Genomic DNA, 17,950 nt, shown 5'->3' on the forward strand with positions numbered 1-17,950 from the left:
AATACTAAATAAATCCTAAAAAAAAAACATTAAAAACTTAAAATTGATTGGTTCCATAAAAATACATAAGAAATTTTGAGTACTGGGTCATTTTGGTACCAGTGATGAAGGTCGTTCTTTTTATTAAAAGACACAATTTTTGTTGCCAAGCTTCGTGTCTACATAAAGCCAGCACATTTGAAAGTTCTTCAGACACAAAAATGGCTAAAACAAGGAACCTAACGCAGGAAACACGCCTGAAGATAAAGATTCTCAGCCAGGAAGGGTACAGCTGCCGCCAGATAGCCAGGAAGTGCAGATGCAGTCCTTCAGCAGCTGGATACACTCTGCAGAAATACAGACGAACCAACAGCTTGGAAGACAAACCAAGATCTGGGCGTCCAAGGGTTTCTTCAGCAAGAAATGACCGCATCCTGATCCGCATGTGCAGGCAAAACCGCTGAATGACATCACAGGAGCTTCAGCAGCAGTGGTCAAACCAAACTGGTGTCCAGTGTTCCACCCGCACTGTACGTGGCCGACTTTTAGATCATGGCTTAAGGTCCTACAAGGCTATCAAGAAGCCCCTGATCAATGAGAGACAGAGGTTAGCCCGGCGTCATTGGGCCCAGGCACACAAGAACTGGACAGCCAGGAATTGGAAGAAGATTTTGTGGTCAGATGAGTCCAGTTTCCAGCTTTATCTTCCTCCTACTAATGTGAGGGTACGCAGAAGGCCTGGCGAAGCATTATCTCCAGCATGTACAGTACCTACTGTCAAGCATGGTGGAGGCAGTATCATGGTTTGGGGATGCATGAGTGCTGCTGGTGTTGGTCATCTCACTGTCTGTGATGGCACGTTGAACTCTACCAAGTATTGTACCATTCTCGAAACCCACATGCTCCCTTCTGCGCCTGCACTGTTCCGTCGAGGTAAAAACTGGATGTTTCAACAAGATAATGCCCCTTGCCACACATCCAAGGCCAGTAGAACTTGGCTGCAGGAGCACAGTATCCAGGTCTTAGAGTGGCCAGCTCAATCCCCGGACATGAGCCCCATTGAAAATCTGTGGTGGATTATCAAAAGGTCTGTTTCAAAGCATAAACCAAAGAATTTAGAAGAATTAAAAGCAGTAATTCAAGAAGAATGGGACAAGATTACCCCTCAACAGTGTCAAAGGCTCGTGGGGAACATGCCAGCCAGGATTAGAGCTCTACTGCGTGCCAATGGCAGGACTACTAAATATTAATTTCATGATGTGATGGTTTATTTATTTTTTGTTCAGTTTTGAACACATTCTCTGGTATTTGTTGACTTTGATACTGACAATGTTGAGAACTGACATATTGAAACTGTCAAGAATTTAGTTTTGTTAGTTTTTCTTGTAAACAATAAACAAAAAAATATAATTTGTATTTGTTTGTATCTGTCTAATGCAGCCACACCTTTTGAAACACAAAAAAGATTTTTCCACAAATATTTCATGATAATATTTGTGTAAAATTTTAAGGGTGTCCGAAAACTTTTTTCCACCACTGTATATCTTGAAATTTCCTCCACTGTAGAGTACTAATATATTAAACAGCTAAACTATTGTTACAGTGAAGTTACATGAAGTACTGTTAAAATAAAGTTAAATCAAGTATTGTTAAACCAAAATTAAATTCATGTTCTACGATTAAATAAAGTACTGTTATAATAATGTTAAATAAAGTATTGTGATAATAAAGTTAAATAAAGTACTGTTATAATAACATTAAAGTACAGTTACAATACAGTAAGATAAAGTACTGTTACAATAAAGTTATATAAAGTACTGTTAAAATAAAGTTAAATCAAGTGGTATCATAATTAAATTAATCCAAACATAACCACCTGGCTCGTCTCAGGCTGGAGGTGTTGGTGTTTTTTCTGTGAACTTGAGGTCTCCGGTCAGCAGTATGTAATAAAGTTAAAGTCCTGTTATAATAAAGCTAAATCAAGTATTGTGATAATAAAGTTAAATAAATTACTGATATAATAACAATAAAGAACAGTTGTGATTAAGTTAAAGTCCTGTTACAATAAAGTTAAATAAAGTAGTAAAATAATCTTAAAGTACTGTTATAATAAAGTTAAATAAAGTACTGTTACAATAATATTAATTAAAGTACTATTATAATAAAGTTAAAGTACTACTATAAAAAATTTAAATCAAGTAGCATTATAATGAAATTAATCCAAACATAACCAGCTGGCTCGTCTCAGGCTGGAGGTGTTGGTGTTTTTGCTGAGAACTTGGAGCCTCCAGTCAGCAGTTAGATGTGAGCAGTGAGGGGAAAGTTAAACTGTCACAGCAGTGCTGTTAAAAACGAGGATTTATTCACTGTGAGCAGGAAACAAACTTACAGCTCTCTGGTTAATATATAAAAAATATTTACAGGTCGCACTGGTGCTCCATGGTCGCAAATGTGACTTCATGGTCGTGGTCTGAAGTCCTGCAGATACAAAAACACACACACCTCACCTGATCACACACAAGTGACTCTTGGCTGTTGTATTTCTGATTAACTATCTGCTCAAGGGTTATTTACTCCATTGAACTGCACTTGTTACCAACAGTAGTACTCAAGTCTTTAGAATGATAACTTAATGTCCATTTAAAGATGGTGAGAACATTTAACATGCACGTACAACGGCACATGTGAAAGTCAGACCGGATTGCACTCTGGCTGAGCTCACAAGACATGAGAAATTAAGGCTTAATTTTGTCGTGGTTTTCTACTCCTGAGAGATAACACAGGAGAGACAAGAAATAAACACCGTCCTCTAGTTTGACTGTGGTAAATTGGTGCAATTGGTCAGTAATTACCCAGACAATTGTTTTCTCTTAGCTTTACAATATACTACTAACAGTGGGTACGTTTAAGCAATTCGTTTTTGCTGGTGACAGCCCAACTAGCAGAAATAAATGAAGAAATAAAAATCCCTTTTGTCTGGAGAACCTCTTTATTTGAAAAACAACAACTAATTTAACACTGGTGATTGATGCAAATGGCAAAGAAAACTCAATCTATCCAACAACTTACAAATACACATGGTATTACAGTTTTCAAAAACGTAATACTGGAAAAACAAAGCACATTGTTTGGATCATTACATCATTATATACACTGCAAATAAAGAAGAAGTATTACTATACTGATAAAATACTGATAGCTGTTTCAATGGCTGTTAAAATATATCTGAATTCTGCTGAACATCAGAATAGATCATCTAAAGAAATGGAAGAAAATGGAAGAAAATGATGTTGGCGCCTCGAGCCTGAGACAGGAGAACTACTTTGTTGACCTTGAGGTCCTTTGAAATGACTCCAGTCTCCAGTGATTTTGAGATTATATATGTCAATGACTTGTGCTAGTAGAGATAAAAAGATCTCATCATGACCTACAGCTTGAGCTGAATTTCTCATTTTAGCAATTATATCCATGACTTCCTTCCCCGTAGTTGGATCAAACCTCAGCTGGAGAGAGCTCTTTTGTATCTGCTGGAGAGGCATCAGAGTGACTAATCTCTATAGAGGAAGATAAGCCAGTACTCACAAAGCACTCACTGGATTCATACGTTATATCACAAGTTATATGTTCCGCACTGAGGAGCTGGGAATGACCTTTTCTGCTTTTAAAAGGACGTTCTGTTTTGTTTCTATAATGGATGAATCTTTATAGAACAAATGCACACTGCAGAGCTGGATTTTTTTGATCATGATAACATTTGCAGCCATATCTACGAGCATTACTTTAAAGCCTGCCAAATTATCCCAAGATGGAACAAAGGCATTACGATGCCCTGAGCTTATGAACCACATTTGAATACTTGAACTGTTGCTCTCCTTTCACTAATTCAGTGCTTTAGTCAGTTGAATATGGGAGTGCTTGTACAAGAGATTTGCATGTTTTTTTTTCTTGCTGGTTGAGCACTCTTTAAACAAGGCTTAAAGCCATTTGATTCACTCATGGAACATTACTCTGGGTATCCACCCTTCATGCTTGGAAGCAATAGGATTTTAATTCTTCGGAGGCATCATAATAGGAAGGTCAAACATAATTCTCAGGTTACCTAATGCTTTGTTCTGCAGAACAGCAAGTAGCAGCCTCGGGCTTGTTCTGCAGCAACAGTCCCAGCATGACATCTAACAATTTACGTTGAGATGGACGGTGATTCAGAGTTCAACAAATACTTAGCGAAATTGAAAGTTAAGCCTCAATAAATTCAGTTTAAGATGACAACGGGGATGAAACAGGAAGGGCTTATCTTAGAAACAAACTACCTACCTGGCTGGGAAATGAGTCGCCATCACGCATTGAATTAATCACAGTAGTCTGAGCTCAGATCTCCACCAGACCACAGGATCCCGTTCAGATTCTAGTCATTAAATTAAACATGTGGCTAATTGTGATGCCTCCAACAGCTTTAAAGTTCAGTATGGGGTCAAGGATTTTGAGTCTTGAATCTCTGCATGCTACAAGATAATTAACTGTCCATTGTAACTAAGGAAAACCAACCTCACCATATTGTTGAAAATCTGTTGTCATGGCTTGATGAGGGTTAAAATTAGCTCTGCTAAGAAGGTTATGTTTTTCGGTTTGGTTTGTTTGTCTGTTGGTTTGTTTATTTGTTGGTCTGCCTGTTTGTCAGCAGAATTAGAGAAGAGCTAATGGCCGATTTTCATGAAATTTAGTGGAAGATGTTAGCCTGGGAAGCAGATGAATCAGCGAGCATTTGTTTTATTTGCTGCTTTGTCTGCTCCCCCTCTTGTTCAGACAGATTTCCAATAGAACAGAACAGAACAGAATATACCTCTACTGTCCACCATGGGTGTCATTACAACGTTACTCTTGTTATCACGTCACTACTGACTTGAAATACAACAGTCACATCAGCTGACTCATTTTCGTAATCATAAACTAGCAAGCTAGTTGGAAACGCTTACCTTAGCGGCTGGAAATATTCCCATTACTTTGGTTTTGTTGGGAGGAAAGATGACAAGAACACTGTTGCTGCAGGTAGTCGGACTAAAACTTTTTCCACTGCGAAAAACACATCCTCAAACCTCCGGTCTGAAACACCTCAGCGACTACGACCGACAACACAACAAGTGAAGCTCTAGGAAATACACCACACCAAAGGTGAGCCCTCCTCGGCTGAAGAGATCGGCTGCAGCTCTACACTGGCTAAACAACCAAAACTGGATTTTAATCGTGGACAGCTACAAAGATGTGATGAAGCCTGTGGCTGGATATGTGGCGGATGTTATGTTGTTCCATAAGTGACTCTCTGTCTTTCGGGCAGAGCCTTGGGAAATACTGGTCAGGCAACAGAAAACCCCTGGGTAAATAGAAGCTAGCTAGCTTTAGCTACACTTAGCGGTGATTGCCATGATATTCACACCGAAGCACACATTTCAATTTTGGGCGATACGCAAACACTAATTTTATAGGGTGTAACGGAAAAGTAATATAACGAGTAGCGTAACAAATTACTGTTGGCAGGGAGTAATAAGTAAAGTAGTACTATTACTTTGAAAAGAGTAACAAGTAATGAGCCCAACACTGGTTAAGAATACTGCTGGCACTTGGGATGGAGGACTTCTTACATACATTTTTGGTCGCCAGAGGGACTCCCAGAGCTCAAGAGCTCAAACTGGCTGAAGAGAGGGTGGGAGATATCTGCCAAGATACTCCTTACTTTCTCCATCGTCCTTTCTATAAAGAGCTGGGTCAAGGGCTTTTGTGGCCTGTGGCTAGGACTGTCACAATCCTAGAAAGATTATTCATAGATGTACAGTTAAGGTGAATCGGAAGGTGGAAAGGAAGGTGAAACGTTAAAACACTCTCAACCACAGTTTGGTAATCTGCCCTCTTGCACCAAGACCACTGTATTTCCTAAGAAGATCAAGTCGCTGTGAGCGTTTGTTGAAAATATACTCAGTATTTCCACAGGAGCTCACATGGGAGTCCTAAACCGTACCAAGGTACTTAAAATTTTCCACAGTTTCAACACATTGGCCATCAAATGAAACTGGTCGCAACCATTTATCTAACATGGGGCAGGATTGATACGATGACTGACAACTTGCATTTTGTGCTTAATGTAAAATATGTGATGATGTCAAATTTTGCGCATACTTGTCTTAGTAAAGACCACCGAGCACCATCGAGGCATTTTTGAGAAAACAACCAAGATGGCTGCAGCTGTTGTGGAACTTTCTGTTGACGCACTATTTTCAAAGTCTGTTGGCAAAAATGGCAACACTTGTTCACAGACATATTCGTGTTACACCATCACAGCTCACCTCTGCATTCTGTAGTCTGTTTACATTTGTCCGTCGCTAAGGGCTATGCCAAATGTTTCTTTGCTCTGATTGGTTGTAGGTCTACCTAACTGTGTCCAGAGACATTTTGGTCTATGGCTGTTCATAACGCCAGACAAGAGATTCCTGACTAATTCGCATTTGCAAATTGGTCTGGCAATACCAGGCTTGACGGGTGTAGCATGGGCAAAGGAACAACCCATTAAATTTTAGAGCAGATCTGAATCATGTGGTGTATACAGAAATAGTTTTTTAATTTCCTTAGCATTACAAGATAGGACATTTTGCCTTGACGGCAATCTGCGCTTTCTACCTGCTCCTGTAGATATTTTTATATCACTTAATGTGTTTGAATCTTTTGGATCAGATGATGTTATTTAACTGTTTTATTTCGCTATTTAACTCTTTCACTGCCAAAGACTAGTTATCTCATCTTAGGGAAGCCAGGCTGCCAAAGACGAGATATCTCGTCCTAGGCTTTTTTTAATTGCAACGTTATACTGAACGTCTTGTCCAACTCCTCTGTGAAGATCAGACTTGTATCTTCAAAGTAAGCGCAGAAAAATGCATTTGGATAGAGAGAGATACAAAAGTATAACGTAACTATTCCACATTTACCTCACATTTCAACAGAGACAACAGCGATTACTGTTTACAGTGTGTTACAGACTAGGATTACGGAAAAGGATTTGGCTTTTTGGACTAAGGATATCGGCATTTTGTTTTTACCGTCTTTGGCTTTACGGACTTTGGATAAGGATTTTGGATCAGGGTTTGAACGGTACAATGCCGCAGCGTCATTCGAGGTCTGGGGTTGCCCTCAAGCAACTTACTCTTGTCGAGATGTTAACACCACGAAACGCCAGTGCTACTGGGCCGGGCCAGGCTGAGCCGAGCCGGGCTCCACCGGAGGCCAGTGCGCCCGAGGCTGAAGAGGCACAGCTCACATCTGCGGCCTCGTCCTTTGATCAGCAGCGACAGGGTGTTGCTGCCAGCCCAGACCCAGGATCTGATGATCATGGGGGAAACCGTGTACATAAAAATATTGTACTGGTACACCTGAAAATGACTGCTGACACAAAAACGTCTTTTTCTCAAGATTTTGGTGCCAAAGTGGCTTTTTGGGCTAAACTAACCTATAGTCAACAGCCAATTACTCAAGACTGAAACAAGTTAAAAACACAGTTTTTTTGCTGGAAAGTAGAGACTCTCTTCTTTCATTTGGTGGGCTGCATGTGTATATACTAATAGTACATAATATATGGTGGGTCTACAAAAATCAGTCAAAAAGCTGGAAAATGCCTGGCAAGCTGGTGGATTTTTTTTGAAAATGCCTGGCAGTGAAAGAGTTAACTGTTGATGTTATTTAACTTATTTAACTGTGTCAAGGTCCAGTCACTTTGGCACTTTTCATTAAACCAGAGCTTAAAGGGTAAAACTTCAAAATAAAAGGAATATTGCTGTTGGGTAAAGAGCAGATTTGGTTTGGCATTTTGTATCAGAGCTACTAAACACTACATGAAGAAAATGTTTTAAGTATAGTGTTATATGATATGTGTTTCACTTTTACTATGTGGTTATGTACATACTAGCTGTATGTACATAGTCACATCATATGGAGGATGTCAGGCTATTAAAAACATGCAGCAAGTGAAGGATATCTATAAGCAAGAGAAAAAGGAAATGCTGGTTCATGTCAGGGAGCCAAATAGCTTTCAACACCCAGACTGACCTTCAGCTTACACAGAAGCACACACACACACACACACACACACACAGATATAAATGTTCACAGGATGTGACCATAAACCATAATGCACATCCCTTATTACAGCGAGTGAGCCTTGGCCGTATGCCATTTTAAATGTCACAGACTCCTCCACAGGGTAATGACTGATCAACCAGCATCGAGCATAGCCGTAGCATATTATCTACAAAGCCAACTGTAAAACTGTCTGGAGAGAGATGCAGCATCGCATTATTTGATTTGATAATTGCCAAATGCATCCAATAATGTTCATCCATATGCGGGTGTGCTCGCTTTTCCGTCCTTTTAAGCTTCCATACTGTAATAAGCAATATTACTACAGTGCCAGTAAAGCAAAGTGTCTGCTAGTGCTGCCGAGCCTACGAGAACTACTCACTATAGACTTCAGCATCGTGCAGCTCTCACCTCATCTGTTTGGCTCGCCAGTCATATAAATCAAAACAATTCACATTTATTGAAAACACATAAACAGCTGCAAAATATCACACACAAAATGCAAAGGGGCTAAATAAAAAAGTGGCAGGTGAAGAAAAACAAACCTCTAGCAAAGCAATTAGACTAAAATAGTTTTCATCACCAGTTAGAAAACAAACACATTAATGTTAACGTCAGTGTTTTACATATTTCTTGTTTGGTTTTGATGTCTTTTTGTTGTGTTTCGTGTAAAAGATGGGGATTATAGCAATTATGTGTAAGTACTGTCTTGAACTGTATGTATATCTTGAAATAGACCCCTGGGAGAGTAACTGTTGCCAAGGTAACAGCTAATGGGGATGTAAATATATAATATATAAAAAAACAGGACTTATTTCACATCTAATGTTTAATCGAGGCTCCCACTTTACACAACATGATGCAGAATTTGCTCAATAAAAGAATCAATCTAAAAGAATCAAGCCACACAATGTTTACATGCAACCATTAATGATTAACACACTAATGAAAAAACAGTTGTGCATGTTATGTAATAAAACACTGAGCCTGCTGTGTGCAATGGAAAAAGCAGTAAACTGAAGCCTTTTCTTGCTCATTCTGATGAGGCATGAGATGGCTGGCAATAGCGGTGACAAGCGGATCTTGTCGATGTAAGCTGCTGGGGGAGCAAAAAATACTTGTGCTAAGCCCCCCTGAGTAAGATGAGCGGCAATGCCGTGACCCGTGAGATGCAGTGGGAATTGAGGTGGAAGAGGGGCCGAGAGAGCAAGAGAGTGAGATAGTGAAAAGCTAGCCGGTGACAGAAGAATAAGACAGGCTGGACTGTGTAGGTCCGGTGGGTCAGGATAACCGATCCAGATACAAGGCTAATGTGGGCAGCGGGGAGCATGTTGTGATCAATGCATGTGACATGACAGAGGCATGCCATACATGCAAAGCTGTACACAGAATGGAGACATGATGCAATAGGACATGCATGCTCGACATATTGTGGGTATGATGTGTACTATTCTGAAGTTTGATTGATGAGACAGGACTGCACTGCAGTGTCAAAACATGTGACAGATTATTTTATTACATACTGCCCTGTACTCAGTGTAGTCAGTACAAAATTATCAACTGTGGCATTACTTAAACAGTCATGTGATGGTGTGCATGTTTGGCTAAGAATAAGTCTATCAAGTTACAAACATGAAAGCCAGAACAAAGCTGGAAGACTGTACTGTACAAATATATCTCTTAGGTGGTTCCCAACTGGTGGGTCACGGTCCAAAAGTGGGCCGTGGGACCATTCTGAATGGACCGCAAGTGACTCGCAAATGTGTCAAGTTTGTAAAAAAATAATTTTATTTTTTAAGTACAGTGAATTTACGGCACAGAGCTTTATGTTGAAGTGTTGTTTCCTGCTGTAGGTTAAGTGACTAATGGACAACTATTTGACAGAGACAGCAAACTGGCTCAATGATATGGCCAAACACTAGTATGATGCTGAATATATTAAACTGTGTGGACCCTGTGGCTGGTAGACAATGACATGCAGAATGCCACTGGTTCAGAAAAAAAGTATTTTTTTTTTATATGGATAGTGAGGTCATCAAAACAAGCGCTTAAAAGCCTTACTTATCAAGGTATTATGGTCTACCAGGGTATTTTGAAATCTCAAAGGTTCGATTCTTAGTACCTTCAAAAATACAGACACTCTTTACACACGCACTTTTTATTAAACTGATACGGAGATGCTGTATTGAGCCGATATATTGTAGTACACAGTACACGCCACCAGAGGTCAGTCTCCACTGGTCAAACAGGCAGCTGAGCTGAGATAGACAGTGACTGTGAGTGGTGGGGATAACATTATAGGACAAGTAAAAAAGGAGAAATTACTCTGCTCCTGTTTGGGAGTGTTGTAGGGGTGGGGAAAATAAAATCGATACAGCCCAGTATCATGATATTTTTGCGTGGCAATATCGTATTGTCACAAAGTGCCAAGTATCGATTTTTTTATTATAAAAATTATTCATATTACAAATACAAATTAAACTTCAGGTAGCCCACTAGAATAACATAATCAATTGCTTTTTCTGTCGACTAGATACATTTTACTGCTAAGTGGCTGAAGTGAGACAGAACAGACTGAAACTTTATCTTATTAGATAAAACAGAAGTTGACAAAGTTGTCCTTTGGGGACATAATTTACAGTTGAAAAAAAGTAATAAATCATTATATATTTTATCACGATACTTAGCATGTCAAAACACATTTAAAATCGCAATAATATCATATCGTGATAATATCATATTGTGGATCCTTCCCACAGTTATTATAACTACAAAAGCAGTTTATTAGCCACGATATTTTATTCAACACATCACCTGGGTTCAGCCCACTGATGCCTCGGTATCCACCATGGCAACAAGTGTCATCAGGTCCTCCAGCAAGATTATTATTATTATAATCTTATTCTACAGCCAGACATATTTTAGCCTAGCAAGACTTTGGGGGTTGGGGAAAAAAATCAATACAGCCTAGTATTGCAGTATTTTTGTGTGGCAATATTGTATCAATGCATGGACGCCAAGTATCAATCTTTTTATTAGAAATTATTTATGTTACAAATACAAATTCAACTTTTGGTAGCCTTGGTAACTTTTTCAGTCCAGTAGATACAATTTCTGGCAATAAAAATAACTGAAGTCAGAGGAAAAAACTGAAAACTTTATCTTATTAGATAAAACAGATGACAAGGTTTTCCTTTGGGGGCATAATTACAGTTGAAAAAAGGTAATGAATCACAATATATTGCAATAAACATTATTGCAATACTCATCATATTGCAACAGTTTTTAAAATCGCAATAATATTGTATTATCATATACTATATACCATAGTGAAATGTCAAGGAAGGTATGTTGGTATGAATAATTAGATATCGCCCAAGCCTTTCTGGTATTTGATCTTTTTTGTTTTAGAAACAAATCTGCAAAGTCCAGTATTTGTCCCTTTGGAGAAAATCTGAGTCATCGTAACTGAACTGCAAAAAAAGAAATAAAGGTAAAAACATGCTGCAGGTACTGAAAAATGAATAAGAATGTCGAATAATGCTGAACAATTTACAACGGGCAAGTTCAACACAGCCATATTTATCCATGCACGGATAGAAAGCAAGCTGCTGATTCATAAAACCACAAGCAATTGTAGGTTTAAATAATGTAGGTAGGTAGAGATTTCCCTGCAGCGATCTGTGCCCACAACAGCAAGCTTGTAAAAATGTGTCTGCATGTTTCATCAAGTTCAGCCTTTTATTCACAACCATGTTAATGCCAGTTAGAATTAAACGTATAAACAATTCAAGACTTTAAAATAAAAGAACAGGCATACAGAGTAGCCTGATTTTTCACTCCACATCTCGTGTGGCAGGAATAAACAACAAACTGTCGACCTCTGTAACAGAGAGACAAAGACTTACACAGTATTTACAGACTTCTGAAACCTTCTGTATTGTAATCAAATTCAACACATTTCTCCAGACCTGCTGAAATCCTATACAACAAGCACTTCATTTCATAGTTCACTGCTCAGGTTGGTGCTAAACCTCTGAAACCTTTTCAAATGTTCTTCATTTTCACAAAAATGGAGACAAGGTCGTCATATCCATTTTAGTAAGACACAGCTACTGCTACGTTTTTACCTTGAGCCTCTCAAAAAGCCTTCTCCATCGACCTGGAAAGATCTGAAAGAGGCACAGCTGCATAAACAATCCTCTCAAGTCTTTAGAGGGTTCTGAAATATTAACAAAAGAGCTTGCAGGTACATCATTTTGCAGCAGCAGCTATGGCAGCAGAGGGAAAATGTGTTTGAGTCCTATTATAAATCACAAAATACAGCAACAACATTGCACATCCAGGCCTGGCTTGTCCCCCAGGCAACCTGACAGCAAAATCCTGTCTTTACAGATGGCTCTCAGAGAGGATCTGTACATGTGTATGTGGGAGAGCACTTTGTGTGTTTGTGTGTGTGTTATTCTGTTTTATTAATGAACATATAGTCATCAGACCCTGTGCCTTGCATTATCACTCTTTTGCAGGTCCATTTATGCATGCGTGTGTGCATACAAATGCAGAGGAGAGAGCTGATAAAAAAATAAAGAAATAAAAAGAAATCCTGAGTCGGCTCAGGCTAATTTCATCCACTCCACTTCCCCTTACATGAAAGAAGCACGACTTACAGATCTTGTGTTTCCCTTTCATGGGGAATTTCACCAGCAGCTCCTGGGGGTTGGTACAGATGAAGACGAATGGGGAAGCAGACTCCTCACAGGTATCAGGGAACTGCAGGGGCGGGGAGGGCGAGAGGGAAGAAAAGAACAGTTTAGCATCATCTTACACAGAACTAGCACGGCCATATTGTGCACTGAATATGTTAAGTTTCATGATGCCCGGTATCACCGTCATGAATGATTCAGCGAGCATCTCTGTTTATACACCTACATCAGGCAAAATGTCCTCCGTGCCTGATGTAAGACTGCATGCCCCGACAGCAACTAATAGTTATGAGTCTCTCTGGGTTTTATGTGCTATAATTGCACAACTAATGATGCAGTTGGTAATGAAAGCAGTTTCACCAAACAGCAAAGACAAGACAAAAATATATTACAAGCACCACCAAAATCCAAGAAATCCTAAGTCTTGGCGCTGCACATGAATACCATCATATACCCTATACCCTGGTGAAATTTCAGGAACATATTAAGGTGTGAGAAATTGACTATTGCCCTAATCTACACAATGTCAAATGGGGCTGCAACTACTAGAGGCAATTTAATGCATGTTAACCAGTGTTGTGCTAGTTACTGATAAAAAAGGTAACTAGTTACCATTACTAGTTACTTCATTAAGTAAAACCAAAAAGTAATGCGTTAATGAGAAAAGTAACTTTTTAGTTACACGCGCACTAGTGTCATCTATACTCTTGTATGTCCTGGCTGTAGATGACTGAGTGGGGACGCTAGAGGGTGCTAGGTGCTTTTCTTTTTTGCAGTGTAGTTTTTCTAAGCCACAAAGAAGACAACGTTTATTGATGTTTTGGGAAACTGAAACTCAGCGCTGCAGCCCAAAACATCTCCTAACTGTATTGGCTCGTAGCTACATCGCCTAAGTGACAGCGGATGGAGTTTAACCAAGGGACTGTTAGACTACAACTTGACAAAACAACTGAACAGTATAGGAAACATGCAACTGTCTTCTACAGTGGAGTCACTCGCTGTCAGGCAGCTAAACGTTTTACAACTACGGTACTTAGATACAAATATGGAAAATGAGCTAAAGAGAACATTTGAAGAGCTACATGATGATGTCGAGTCTGTCGCCCACTGCAGACATTGTCTGTCCACAACAAAAGCTTCCTCGGGATAACAATGGATATCACGTCACTGGATATGACGTTACTGGGACTAAAAATCTACAGAAGCGCTACCGCTTAATGTAACGTTACAGCACTGTGGTGAGGCCAGCAGGTCGACAGTGACTTCAGAGATGGTGAGAGACGTGTTTCATTAAGATGCTCTGGTAAGAACTGTTCATATACCTCTGTCTGGCTTGACTATCTTTTATTGTTTAGGGCTAAAATATTTAAGTGAAAGGGAACCTCAGTTTGTGAAGGAATACTGCATGCTGCACGCCATTTTAAAACCTGGCCAAAAATAACGGAGTAACACACCGTTTGGTAACGGTAACTGAGTTACTGAATTTAAAAACTAACGCATTAGAGTATTAGTTACTGCCAAAACCAGCAGCGTTACTGTAACGCGTTACTAATATGCCAGCCTTCCTAATATGTGACACTTTAGTTATTGAAAAGACACTAACAGGTTGAAAATATCTTTGTAAACATAAGGTATATTCTCTCACAGTCTCTTAGTTCACAATCTATCCTTTCTTTACTTTGTTATCATCTATTGTTCGTGGCATAATAAATACACCATTAAATGGTTGAGGAAATTAAGAATTGTATTTTTTTTGCTAGCCCTATAGAGAAAAGTCATACTAAAAGATTACTAATTTTAAAACAATCCAAGTTACATGACTGAAATGCGTTTTCTTATTTTGCATTTAGTTTATGTAAAGCACTTTGTAATCAATAACAGCTACTTAACATTTTTTGTTATTATAGTACAAGAACATCAGCAGCGTACTTTAATTACTTCAATACACTGCTGACTGTACAATTTAAAGGAAGCTGAAAAAAAAAAAAGAACGTTAAAAGGGTAGGTGTAATAAGCTAAGGTTTCAGTTGACACCTTTGTGGTCCTGTTTTGTTTACTTTTCTTTTTTGTTTACCTTTTGTTTGTTTTTTTTGTTTTTTTAATACTAAAAAAAGGATTAACCTCATGGTTATGTATTGTCTATTGACCAGTATATTTGAGTTTTATGAGTTGGAAAATGAACTAAACTAAACTAAACTGAACTGAACTGAACTGGACTGGACTGGACTGAAATAAACTTAACTAAACTACACAGAATGGAGTAAATGTATCTTGTTATTTACTTTCAACAGGACGCCATTCATCTCGAGCCCCAGCTAGCCAGCGACAAGTACCACTTGCTGTTTTTGCGGTTATTAAACCAAAACGTTTAAATGAATCAGGATGTTTGTGGAACTGCAACATTGCATTGTGAAGCTCGCAGTATGAGGATTTTTTAAGTTTATTTAACCTTTATTTAGATAGGTTATCTCATTGACATATGCTGGCTTATTCTCTGGAGAGACCTGATAAAACGTACTGGCCGATGTGGGCCACCTACAGGTGGTATTTGGTGGCCACAACATTTTGCTCTAACCGGCCATCAGGCCATGGTTAATGTTGAACCCTACAATTCTGTTGATTAATTTCTCCATTATTTGTTTGGTCTATAAAATATCAGAAAATGGTGAAAAATATCAATCAGTGTTTTCGAAAGCTCAAGATGACGTCCTCAAATATCTTGTTTTATCCACAGCCCGGATATTCAGTTTACCGTCATAGAGGATTAAAGAAACCAGAAAATATTTATATTTAAGAAGCTGGAATCAGAAATATTTGACTTTTTTTTCATAAAAAATTACTCAAACCAGTTCATCGACTATCCAGTTAGTTGGTGACTAATTTAACAGTTGACAACTAATCAATTAATTGATTAATCATTGCAGCTCCGCAACCAAACAGACAAGAATCACATTATTGTTAAGACCATGTGTTCAATATTTATGTGTTGCCTTGTAATTGCGCCCACAATCATTAACTTGTAACATGTCATAATTTATTAAAAGCATACCTCTGAATCTACAGAAACACGTCACATTTAACCACATCCATGACATATTTATGCCGACTGTATAACATGCCATACTCCATCCCTATGATGGAGAGGATGTTTTACAGCACATAATTGACAGCAGCCCACAGCACACAGAGGCCTGGAGACAAGAGAAAACCTCTCTCCCCCTGTGTTATTGATTGGTCTCTCAGGTGAGAGCAGGGAATTGACTGACACAGTGACAAAGGAGTCATCTTTCCCATAACTGGCAGCCAACGGCTCTCAGCTCATCCAATTTCCTCCGGCGCTATCAGATAGTGCCCATGATTGCATCTAGCCAGCCAGGAAGCAGCTCTTTTCATGACAGCATGCTTTTTCCTCTCCCTCCTCTTATTCACAGTCTCTCTATCTCCCTCAAAGGAGCACTGAAGGTTGTGACAAATTTGGGGCTTTTAAGGGAAATCAACAGAGTCTGCAACCCATCTGTATGGTCCCTGACAAACTGGGGAGAGATGATAGAGATGTTTATTTCAGATTACAGTCCATGTCGACTTGAGTGTAATACACCGGTGAGTGATAAAATATGTAAACACTCAAAGTTGTTAGACATTGACGGGGACCTGAAAAGAGCCCCTTGATTCCTCCTTCCAAGCGACACAGTGATTCCAATTAAATTACGTCTCCCAGTCAAGTCTGTCGGATCCAAGATAGAAAATTCCCCCTGCAGCCCTCCAACAAAACTATGTGTGATTTAGTGCGGGTCAAACAAGATGACGGCTGTGAGTCCAGAAATGTTGTGTTGGGACAGAATAAGGCTGACAATGCTCTACATTTCTCTTACTGTCCACAAATACAATGGAAAGATTAAAGGTGCCATGTGGAGTTTTCTTATAAACAAAGTGTCTGTTTACATTCAGTGTTAAACCATTGTGTGAAGTGTGAAACCATTGGCAGGAATGTGCATCGCGTCCTCCACATGCTCATGAGCATGCATGCACGTCCACGGGGACCCACTCAGGGAAAAAAGGAAAATTTAAAAAGCTCCACAGTGTACCTTTAAAACCAACAATGAATTCATCTATAAGCCTGACATAGCTTTAGGGTGGAAACAGTTGACTAATCAATTAGTCAGTCAATACAAAAGTAATCATCAACTATTTTAATTATTTTAGAATCAATTAATAGTCTGAGCCACTTATGTTACATCAGACCTTCACTGTTTCCAAAAACAATTAACAGCACATAAATGAGCACTACACTTTATTTGAGTCAATCTGCTGCCAACAATATTCAGTAATGCACCAACATTTATCCACCGCTGAAAATAGTCCCCAAGAAATGCACCATTTACTCCTGATTTGATAAAGAATCTCTCTCTATCTGTGTGTGAGAGCCATTTTTACACATTTATTCCTTAAGTGGGTTTCATGGGTTTTGCTGACAGTAAGAAAAACATTGAATAAACCTTAGAGATTCAGCGTCTGTCAACACAACACATGCAGCCATTTGCAGTTCACAGCAACTGAAGAACAAGCATCCCAGTGTAACAATTAACACCAATAAGATTAGAAAAAGAAATACCATCTTTTATCAACTAGCCAGAGGAGACATGCGCTACCAGCTACATTGTAAAAAAAATCAATCCTGTGAACTGTTAAGACCATGCAGAGCTTCTCAAACAGCTTAGTAAGGTGAGCGGCCTAATTGCATCTTCCTTTCAATGTCCATGTTCGGCACTTAGAGTGACTCTTTAATCCAGAGTGATTTAGAAGTGTGCACAGTGAGTACTTTTAAAGAGCTATTAGTTAATGTTGTTCATTGGTAGATTTATACAAATTTGGTTATAGTTCTGTGGTTTAACAGTAATTTGACTGAACTACAGTTACAGATCCGGATCTTATGTGAATGGAAATAACAAGACAAGACTCTGGTGTAAATGGGTTGCCTGGCTCCAGAGCTTGGAATCTGCCCACTCCATCCGAGCTGACTGATTTGTCTGGCATTGTGACATGAAACAGTGGTTTCTCGGCTGAAATAAAATAGCAGGAGACTAAAAATGAGCCAATCAGCGCCACAGGCGAGACTAATTCGGTTGTCAAGCTTTATCAAGTGGTGCCCTGGA

General features: G+C 39.1%; 1 protein-coding gene across 1 annotated transcript in view; it reads right to left on the reverse strand.

Annotated features, from left to right (window-relative positions):
• The window catches only part of trip4 (thyroid hormone receptor interactor 4), a 125,277-nt gene that overhangs the window by 60,498 nt on the left and 46,829 nt on the right, over positions 1–17,950 (reverse strand). The window contains exon 12 of the mRNA XM_033632823.2: positions 12,762–12,864. Coding sequence (XP_033488714.1) covers positions 12,762–12,864 — 103 coding nt within the window. The remainder of the gene's footprint in view (positions 1–12,761; positions 12,865–17,950) is intronic.

The sequence above is a fragment of the Epinephelus lanceolatus genome, chromosome 2 (genome assembly GCF_041903045.1).
Source record: "Epinephelus lanceolatus isolate andai-2023 chromosome 2, ASM4190304v1, whole genome shotgun sequence".
Taxonomy (NCBI): Eukaryota; Metazoa; Chordata; class Actinopteri; order Perciformes; family Serranidae; genus Epinephelus; species Epinephelus lanceolatus.